Below are 10,403 nucleotides of genomic sequence, written 5' to 3' on the forward strand. Positions count from 1 at the left end.
GAGAATCGCGTTATCGCGCGGCGCTTTAAAATGGTCCACTCCAAACGCGATTTTTTTTTTCGCGAACCCCCGCCTTTTTTTTATTCTTTTTTTTATCTCCTTTTCTCCTCTTTTTTTTTCGTTTGCTCGCGGCGGCGGCTCAAGCTAGCGCGGTGCGGTTCTTGTATAGCGAGCGGGATTAGCGGGGGGTGGGGTGGGGCCCACGGGTCAGGGTGGGGACAGCGACTTTTTTTTAAGTTTTGTGCTTTATTACTTCTTTTTTTCACTTTTAACCTCGGATTAGTCCGTTATTTGCTTTATTACGACTTTCGTATATGGATTATGTAGTAGGTACTCCGGTCCGTACTTGCTTTTGATAGTAGTACTACCTGACTTTTTGGTGGATTTTTCACCTCTAGCAAAAGAGAGTTTTGAAAAATACTACTGAATCTCAATCCTTAGTGGATCTGTTTTTTCAATCTTTAGTGGATTTTTTTTCTTGTGGGAATGACAATGGAAAATATAAGATACTCCCTCCGTCCTAAAATAAGTGCAGTTATAGCACTGTTCATATCTAACGTTTGACCGTTCGTCTTATTTGGAAAAAAAATATGATTAGTATTTTTATTGCTTTACATGATAAAACATGAGTAGTACTTTATGTGTGACTAATTTTTTTTAATTTTTTCATAAATTTTTTAAATAAGACGGACGGTCAAAACGCTAAACGCGGATATCTATGCTGCATTTATTTTGAGACGGAGGTAGTATTTTTCTTTGTAAAAACATGGACCATAAATTCTAGAAATATCTTTTTTTCAAAAGTTCAGGGAAGAATTGACTTAGAAACGGAAGAGAAGCTGAATCCGACCATCCCAATTCAGGAAGAAGGATGAACAAGTGTTGAGAAAAGAAGTTATGAATGAAACTGTTTTTTAACGATTTATTTGAGGGTACATATGAATGAGTTAGGTTGATAGGTTAAATTTAAAAAGGTTTATAAAAATGCTAATGAAAAACTTTTTGTAAGAATAAAAAATATGTTTTGAGGGTTATATTTTGTAAAATATGGACCATCGAGCGAAACGAGCGTAGCTCAACTGGTTATATTCTTTGAGATAAAACCAGTTCACTTGGGTTGAATTTCTAGATTTAACACATGTGTTTGCATTAACGATTAATTATTTTTTCGTTGGTAGGCAACGTACCCATCGACAGTTAAGGTGAGTGTATGCGTATTCTATATCAGTTAGAGTGAGTGTACGCGTATTCTGCATTTGTAGTGTGTTTAATAAAAATGGACTATCGATTCTAGACTACAAAAATATCATTTTTTTTTTGGAAAGTTCTGAAAGAATTGACCTTTGATACTGTGAAAGAAAGGCTGAATGAAAGTTCAGAACGCGATATCTCCGACATCGAATCGCTGAAATTCGTTTGAAATTCATGAATCTTGTTCGACCGTCGAATTCTACCAAAACATACCTAATCCGAGTGAATTTGACGAAATCAAGCCAGATCGAAAACCACGAATTTTGATCGGCTCTCGTCGTATTAATTTTTCAAACCCTGGTGTACCCTAATGGAACAGTTAAAAAGAAAGTATTATCTCTTTACCAACTTCACCTCACCAAACTTTCCTTTCTCCCCGACGCAGAAAGGAGACGACGACGCCGACGAGAGCAACGTGTGAAAGGGACACGATATCGTGGAGCCACCTCTCGTGAAACGGCAGTCGGTTAGTCAAACCATGCGTACTTGCACACACTGCAGCGTTTGCAGTGGACAAAACGGCAACGAAATTTTCAGTTCTTGACGACTCGGTTCGATTCGATTCGGTTCGGCCCGACAAATAATTTTTAGGCAGAAGAAATTTCTCGCCATCTATCTTGTCTGAATGTGCTCGCTGTGCTTGCTCTGCATTGTTTGACTCCTGTTCCTCCATATTTTTGTTGCCTTCTTACTAGTATCTCCGTAGAAAAAAAAAGATTAAGTATAGCCTACTAAAATGAGACAAGTTATTAGCGTATGATTTATTAAGTTAAAAAAATATATTTAATATTTTAGAGTGATTTTTATATAGAAAATTTTTATACGGAACACACTGTTCAGCAGTTTGAAAAACGTGATAATAAAAATCGAAGTAAAATCTACATCTTAATTAAAAACGAACGGAGCCATCCATAAAAATGAAACTTATGAGGAGGAATTTGAGAATTACACAGTACAAAGCAGACACTCACAACGTACGCGCACTCATTCCTATGTACACAAACCCTATCCTTATGAGCATCTTCGAAGACTAGGCCCCCAGATTGACGAAGTCACCACAGGCGCCTCGCTCATTCCTATGTACACAAACAAACCCTATCCTTATGAGCATCTTCGAAGACTAGGCCCCAGATTGACGAAGTCACCACAGGCGCCTCGCTGTCGACGGGTACGTCGCCTACCATTGAAAGCACAACGTCGTTAAAACCAGGAAAATTCGATCCTATGGGGAGTCGAACCCAGGACCTCAGATGCTACTGAGGCTCTTGTAACCACTAGGTTACATACCCTTTCGCTATGAGGAAGAATTTGAAAAGTACTTGTTTAATTCATCTTCAGAAAATTGTTTCTTTTTTAACTAGGATGCACTAGGGAATATGAATATGCATAGCTAACCTTTTAAGAAAGATTGATGGTTTCGAGCTCCCTCATATAGAGATTCCTTCTCCCTGATTACTGTTAATCATTGCCAGTTTCGTCTGAAATTGGGGCTTGATTGGATTGTTCTCGCATAAATATTCTCTCGAATCTCTTGCCATCCGGAACAAGCTTTGGAACTCTGGAGCTTGTTCATACCTGGGCGCTGTGCAGCTGTGCTTAATCTGCGTCCTCTCAGGTTAAGATAATACTAATACCAACTTGGCGCTAAATTACACAGGTTTTATGGGGGGACCCAATTTGTAATCTTGATTGGTTTATGTGTGTCAATGTGTCATCGGCTTCAGTAAAGACAGACATGTTCTCTTCAAATCCTTTTGTCTTTTGCAGGGTAATGTCATGGTCTTAGTACTAGTGTTTGGCCTTTAAAGGTTTAATCTGTTATAAACATAAAGAGATTGATTGTTCATTTTCTTCCCGTGACCGTCTACTGTAGGCTGAAGTAAACATGATCAACTAGACGTCCAGAAAACACGACACCTGCTTGATACAGATTATCGAGGGAAATATCGTCACGGATTATCTACTTGGTTATATAAATAAATTATAAATATTTTATAAGAAATAAGTTTAACAAATAGCTTGTGTAAGTAATATAGTAGAAAAACATTATTTCCGAGAAAACATATTTTTTAAACATGGAACAAATAACCCGTTTCAATAACTCAGTGAATAAACTAAAGAGAACAGGGCCACTCACTACTGTTCTTCAGTCTTCAGGGCTGCTACTAATTTCAGCACATCTTTTTAACGGATGATTAATTTCTGCGTATCTTTTTCAGAGGAGTTGATGAAATACTGCACAAATTAATAGTGCATGACTAACATTTTGGCAGCCTATGGTAAGCTACTATATGGCCTATTGGTGCATTTCCAACTGCCCTGTCCAAACAATGAATGAATCCTGACTTGGAACTGTCCCACTGATATCTCTATCTATATTCTGGTCAACACAAGATTTGGGAAAAATAATAGGCTAGCTATAGTCAGACTTAGTCAGCTAATGAAGATTAGGTTGAAGACTACTACTTGACACCCTCACTCTAGAAAAAAAATAAGGTTAATTACCCTAACTGCTCCTAATCAGTTAACATATTTGTATATTGTCGCAGTTGTGCTGTGACTTTCCTGCGTCTACCTTACTGAAAGATGCAGGTGAACACTGAACACAGCTAGTGTACTCTGGAAGAAAATTATTTAAGGTTTTAAAATCTGATTCGACCAATCACTCCATTTGTGACAATTCAAACTTGACACTCGTAGCCATTTGCCAAATATATCAAATTATCAATCAGAAGCAATGCTATTATCAAAGTTTGGTATGCCAAAAGCTGTAGCATGTTTTTGTCAGTATTTTCTCTGTTTGCTAGTAGTAGTTTGCTGCTCAGAGAAGTCAAATTAGGTCATGCAGAGACAGACATTTGCATTGTCTTTTCTTCCCTCCTTTTTCTAGGTGTAGGTGTTTTGTTTAATTAATTGTTGTCAAAACTGTGTACAGTATCGAGAGACTCGAGTAGAGTAATATTAGAATGAGCAACCTGGCAAGAATTTTTAATAAAAAAAATTTGCAAAATTTTTAAACAAAAAAGTGGATTTTGGCTGGCCTAATAGTCTGCAATTAAGAATTCCGTAGGACGTGTGCGCATGTGATGAGCCGTCACAAAGTGGATTCGTTGTTGACAAGGAATGGTTGGGCAGCAAAATCCATTGCGTGTGTGATAAACTAAAGCAAGAGAATTATTAATCTAGTACAATTTTTTTGGAGAAAAATCTAGTGCAATTAAAGGTTAACAGTATTCCCATATCATTTGGTATGCTAAACAGATCAGGGGGAATAACAGTGTTTGATTAAAAACTGATGGAATCTGACCTTGGAACTATTCCTTGATAATGCTTGGAACAAGTCTAAATTCTGATAACAAATACTACTAGCTATTTATGTATCTTTGATGTAAACCCAGCAATAGTATTTCATATAAATCCAACAACAGACAGTTATGAAATACTATTTATGTGATAAGATGATAGATTATTTGATTTCGTGATAATATTTCGATGGTACAATCGAATAATTTAACTATTACGAAGCTGGTTCATTGTTTCAAAATACTGTTCTATATATAAAAAAAATCTTAGTAGGTTAGTAAACGTGTCTGTTGTAATAATCTATAATAGTATGTGATAAAGAAAAGAACAGGTCGAAATATATGCCACATGCAATGGATATGTCTGAATTGATATTTTCCAAGCACTATATGCTAAATGCCCAATGTCTGGTGAGAAAATTTCAGGAGAAAACTATATGGTCCAATACTCATATTGAACGTGACGAAAGTGAGACATTGCTATATTGGTGGATCAGGCGGACATCTCAAGGAGGAAAAATAAAACTAAAACGCTTAAATCAGTTCACATGCTGGTGACTTGGGAAATATGGTGCGAACGAAACATAAGAGTGTTTCGGAATCAAGAAATAGACATGGCACAACTGTTGGCCAAGAATGACGAGATCAAGTTGTGGAGTATACATGGGGAAAAAAACATTGCGAGAATATCTTCTTTTCTACTTTTCCTTTCTTCTTCTTCTTCTTCTTCTTCTTCTTTCACCGCTTCAATGGAATTGTAAATTATTCTCCCCAGCTTAATATAACATCAGCTTAGCTAACATCGGTTTCAAAAAAAAAAAAGACTCATATAGGAAGAGTTCAGTAGCACTACACTACTGCTCATAAGAAACAAACGAGTTCAGTACTTTTGCACTGCATTGATCTGGTGTTGAACTTCAGGGAGTGTAGGGGACACAGAGAAATGGAAGTTTTGGGGCAAAAGAAAAAAAAAACTAGGGTGTCCACTGTCCACTGTCCAGATTGGGTTTGGAAACGGATGTCACGGAGTGAGTGCAAGCGCAGCAAGAGGTCCATCTCCAAGTCTCCACGCACGCGCAACGCGGTATTTGCTTTGGACTCGTTGTCAAACCACGAGCCCCACGCTCACACACGCAAAGGCCAAACCCCACTTGTGCCTGCCGCCCTAGCGCCTCCTCTCATTGGACCTGGAACTTTATATAGGCTGTGTTTAGCTCCTGAAAAAAGTTAGAAGTTTATATGCTGTTATGCTTAGTTCACGCTGAAGTTTGAAAGTTTGGTTGAAATTGGTACGATGTGATAGAAAAGTTGTGTGTATGAAAGGTTTGATGTGATGGAAAGTTGAAAATTTGGAAAAAAAAACTTTAGAACTAAATAGGGCGAAAGTTTTGGATGTGATATGATGTGATAGAAAGTTGAAAGTTTGGAGTAGTTGGGGGTGAACTAAACACGGCCATAGTACTGCTGCTCTAAATCATCTATAGTCAATTTAGGTTGTGTTTAGTTCAGCGCAAAGTTTGGATTTTGGTTAAAATTGGAGATGATGTGACTGAAAAGTTGTGTATGTATGACAAGTTGATGTGATGGAAAAGGACTGAAGTTTGGATCTAAACTTTGGATCTAAACACAGCCTTAATAGCCAATTCATACAATGGTACTTATAAACATATGCTATATAATTAATATATGGTTCCACCTTTTATACACACATGTATATTAGAATCCGTGCTGCAGGCTACAAATTTGTAGCCCGCTGATTTTCTCTCTTCTCTTTTATTTTCTCGAAATATATTTATAGCTAGCTTATAGTCTACTATTGTACCTGCTCTTACATACATACATACATACATACATACATACATACATACATACATACATACATACATACATACATACATACATACATACATACATACATACATACATACATACATACATACATACATACATACATACATACATATATATATATATATATATATATATATATATATATATATATATATATATATATATATATATATATATATATATATATATATATATATATATATATATATATATATATATATATATATATATATATATATATATATATATATAGTAGCAGTGGATGACATGTGGACTCGAAGCTACTACCTCCATCCCATTTTAAGTGTTGCTATAATTTTTCATGCTAAACTTTGATTGTACGTCTTATTTAAAAAGGTTTTTAGAAAAAATTAAAAACACAAGTCACGCATAAAGTATTATTTATGTTTTATCATCTAATAATGATAAAAATACTAATTATAAATTTTTTAAATAAACAAATAATTAAAATTGGATACGGAAACTTATGGCTGCACTTAAAAATTTTAAACGGAGGGAGTATATGTCACACTAAGATAATGTCGGTCACTTCTTTCGCCGGAGTGAATTAACGGCCGAGTAACAATCTCTTCTTCTCTTTCGGTGACAGTGCAGCGAAGGCGTAAAAGTTTTGCTTCCATTCGAGGTAGTGTTGTGGAACTTTGAACGTTCGTGAAAAAAATATATCTAAAAACCAAATTAACCCCTAAACCTTTTGAACTCAGCTCGATTTTTGGAGTGCTTTTTATGGATGTGGCAATATTTTCTAAGCTCGGATTATCACTTTTTATGGTATCATTTAAATATCTTTTTTAAGTCACTTACTAATTTTTACATACAAAATTTAGCCTGACAACACATTGTCATATAAGCACTACATTATGTAAAACCATCATAAAGTCAGACCAAAGTTGGATAGAACATGCATTTCAATTTAAGGTTGAGTACCTTTTTAATCTTGTTTTCAAGACTAAGATCATGTTATTTCTGATTAAGATACAAATTTTATCATGATTTTCGTTAACACACTTTTTAAACTACTAAACGGTGCATTTCGTGCAAAAACTGGCTGTATAAAAATTGCTTTAAAATATTAGATAAATTTATTTTCAAGTTTATAATAATTAAAACTCAATTATTTATGTGCTAATAGCTTTTTTTTTGTTTTTTTAGCCTAACTTCATCTTCATCTAGAAACGAACACGACCAAATTTCAAAGTGCAAAATACCTTTCCCATATATAAAAGATCACACTACATTTTAACATGGCTATATTTATAGATATTTGCTCTGATCTAACAAAAAGTATCTCGAGGTAATGATACCACATGGTATCAAATCATTTCCGATCGTTGGATCTAACAATACCCATTCTGTCTAACTAGATCCAACGAATAAAAACGATTTAGTATTATGATCGAGGTACTGACCTTGAAGTACTTTTTATTAGACTGGAGCAAAATCATAGCTATGTCTTATAAAAAGTACTAGTACGATTTATACCCCCTTAAGTTGTGTTCAAGCTCCTGTACTGAATCGTATATTGTTATATATTACTGTAACTTCAAACCATTCATTTGAGCCGTACGTTTTTGTAGTGCTGGTCCTTTGAATTAACTGTGTGCTTCTGATAGTTTTGCACAACATACTGTACGATAACAGTAACGGTGGTACGGCCGATTAACCAGTTGGTTGGTGTCATTACTCGTAACTATATTTTCTGTTTATCCAACCTAACGTATACCATATAATTGACTGCTTCCCTATAAACCAAATTCAGAACAGCTAGTTAGTAGCTAGCTAGCATCTCGTACCATCAGCTCCATTACTACTCTGATTGCAAAATTTGCTTAGAAAACACTCGTATACTCGTCACAATCAATTCCTTAATTTCGCACAACGAAGTTAGCAAAAAAAGAAAATCACTATCTAGCTAAGATTCAGTGATCCATAGAGTTGGGGACTCGATAAAACTAATTCCTACGTTCCAAAAGAAACCGTAAGAGGCTACGTCTGCATTCTAAAGAGCCTTAGGGATGGGCTCTTTTCTTGTTTAATATAAGCACGCTTTCTAAACTATTAAATGGTGTGTTCAGTAAAAAAACTTTTTATTTTTTTTTGAAACAATAGACGGCAGGAGATCTACCGGATATATTAGAAGAAGAGATTTGACTCTATTTATAAGGAAAACCGGGTCCAAAAACCACACAACTGCATAGTTTGCTAAAGGTAAACCAACAAAAACCTTACACAGAAGACACGAAAAGCCAGCGACAAAACTACGAACCATAGAAGTGACCGAAGGAAGAGCAAGACCTTTAAGACGAAGCCTCCAAGGAGGTGAACAACGACAAAAGCCGCTGCCGATGCCCACCCAAAGAATTGGCCTAGGTTTTCACCCGAAAGGGGAGAGAGTCTACAAGGCAACACCTCCAAGGAGGAAACGACGCTCGCAGGCGTCGATGTCGCCAATTCTGGAAGACCAAACAAGGCTTTCGCCTAAGACTCTCTCAAAGGTGTAGAACCTCTTAGAAACCAGAGCCAGAGTGTTAAGTGTTATCGTTGCCCGGCTCATCGGCTGACCCAATTCAGCAGCTCCGACTCCACCTTAACACAAAAACTCTAGCATCATAGAGGGCAAGCACACTGCTCAGATCTCGGCACTACGACAGGTTCACACAGACACAGGACACATGAAGCACCGGTGAGACCCAAGAGCCCTGACAACAGATTGACTGGACCACAAACACGGACGAACACTTCTCCTCCACCACTAAAAGGCTCCACAGCCGGCTCAAGAGACGACCAAAAGAAGGGAGGAGCCCCAAGGAGTGAAGGAGGCGTGGCCGGCATGAGGAGGAACTGAGAGCTGAAGTCAAGGGCAACAAGGACCACATTGTCTTCCATGATTCCAGCGAGGAACTCCGGTCATCGCGGGACATTCCATATGACTGCAGTAACCACCACCAACTTTACCATCAGCACAAAGAGGGGCACACTGGGGTGAGCAGAAGAGCAACTAGGGAGCGATGGCGAGAGGAAGGGAGGAAGGGATATGGGGAGGGGGGAGGGAGGGAATGGGGGGGCCTCAGCAGCTGTCGGCGAAGGGTGGCCGGAGGAAGAGAGATAGCACACAGAGGAAGAGAGAAAGGAGGAAGGCACCAAGGAAGAAGAAATGGGTGGTTGCAGGGGCGACCTCCGCAGGTGCCGGTGACGGGGGAGGTGGCCAGAGGCCAGACTCGCCGACCCCCAGTGAGAGCCCCAGAAGACCGCCCAAAGCCGACTGGCGCCGCTACGGCGCCACGCGGACGCCGGCAATCCGCCGCCCACGCACCGGCGCCCGCATCGCCGCGCCCGCCGCCTTGCACGGCAGAGCGAGCCACCTCGTCGCGATGACCCCGCCACCTCACAAGCCACCAGACGCCGCAGCGGTCGCCTCCAGCCACGACTCCTCCGCTTTGTGCTGCCCCAAGACACCGCCGCCGGCGCACCGTCCAGATCCGGCGACGGCGGTGCCGCATCTGCCGCCGCTTGGCCGGGATCCATCGCCGTCGCCACTCCCCACCGCCGGCGAGAACTCCACCTCCCCCACGCCTGAGAGGGAGCACCACCGTGGAGAAAGCCCCGCCGACGCCTTCCTAGCTCGCCGGCCGGCTTTGCCGGCGGCGAGGTAGGGGGAGGAGACGAGGGGGGTCGGCGCCAGCGGTGGGGTTCGCCCCCCGTGTCGCCTGCGTGTGGGCGACGCAGGGGTCTTTCCTCTTTCTCGACGCGGATTTTTTAAAGAAATCAAATAAATTCATTTTCAAGCTTGCAATGATTAATACTAAAATAACAATGTACTAATAGCTCGTCTCGTCTCGCATGCCCCTGAAAATTTCAGGAACTCAGCCTAGTACCGCAATACACAGCTATGCGAGGAGCTACTCCATTGTGACAATGGTGATGATAGCTTTCCATGTTAGGGTTTGTACGAGATTTTGGACCGGAGGTTGGTGACGA

General features: G+C 39.4%; 1 protein-coding gene across 1 annotated transcript; it reads left to right on the forward strand.

Annotated features, from left to right (window-relative positions):
• Positions 1-9,433: 9,433 nt before the first annotated feature.
• On the forward strand, positions 9,434-10,078 carry LOC136357453 (uncharacterized). The gene has a single exon (XM_066312712.1). The coding sequence runs from the start codon at positions 9,434-9,436 to the stop codon at positions 10,076-10,078; it is 645 nt and encodes a 214-aa protein (XP_066168809.1).
• Positions 10,079-10,403: the final 325 nt, after the last annotated feature.

This window comes from Oryza sativa, chromosome 7 (assembly GCF_034140825.1).
Source record: "Oryza sativa Japonica Group chromosome 7, ASM3414082v1".
Taxonomy (NCBI): Eukaryota; Viridiplantae; Streptophyta; class Magnoliopsida; order Poales; family Poaceae; genus Oryza; species Oryza sativa.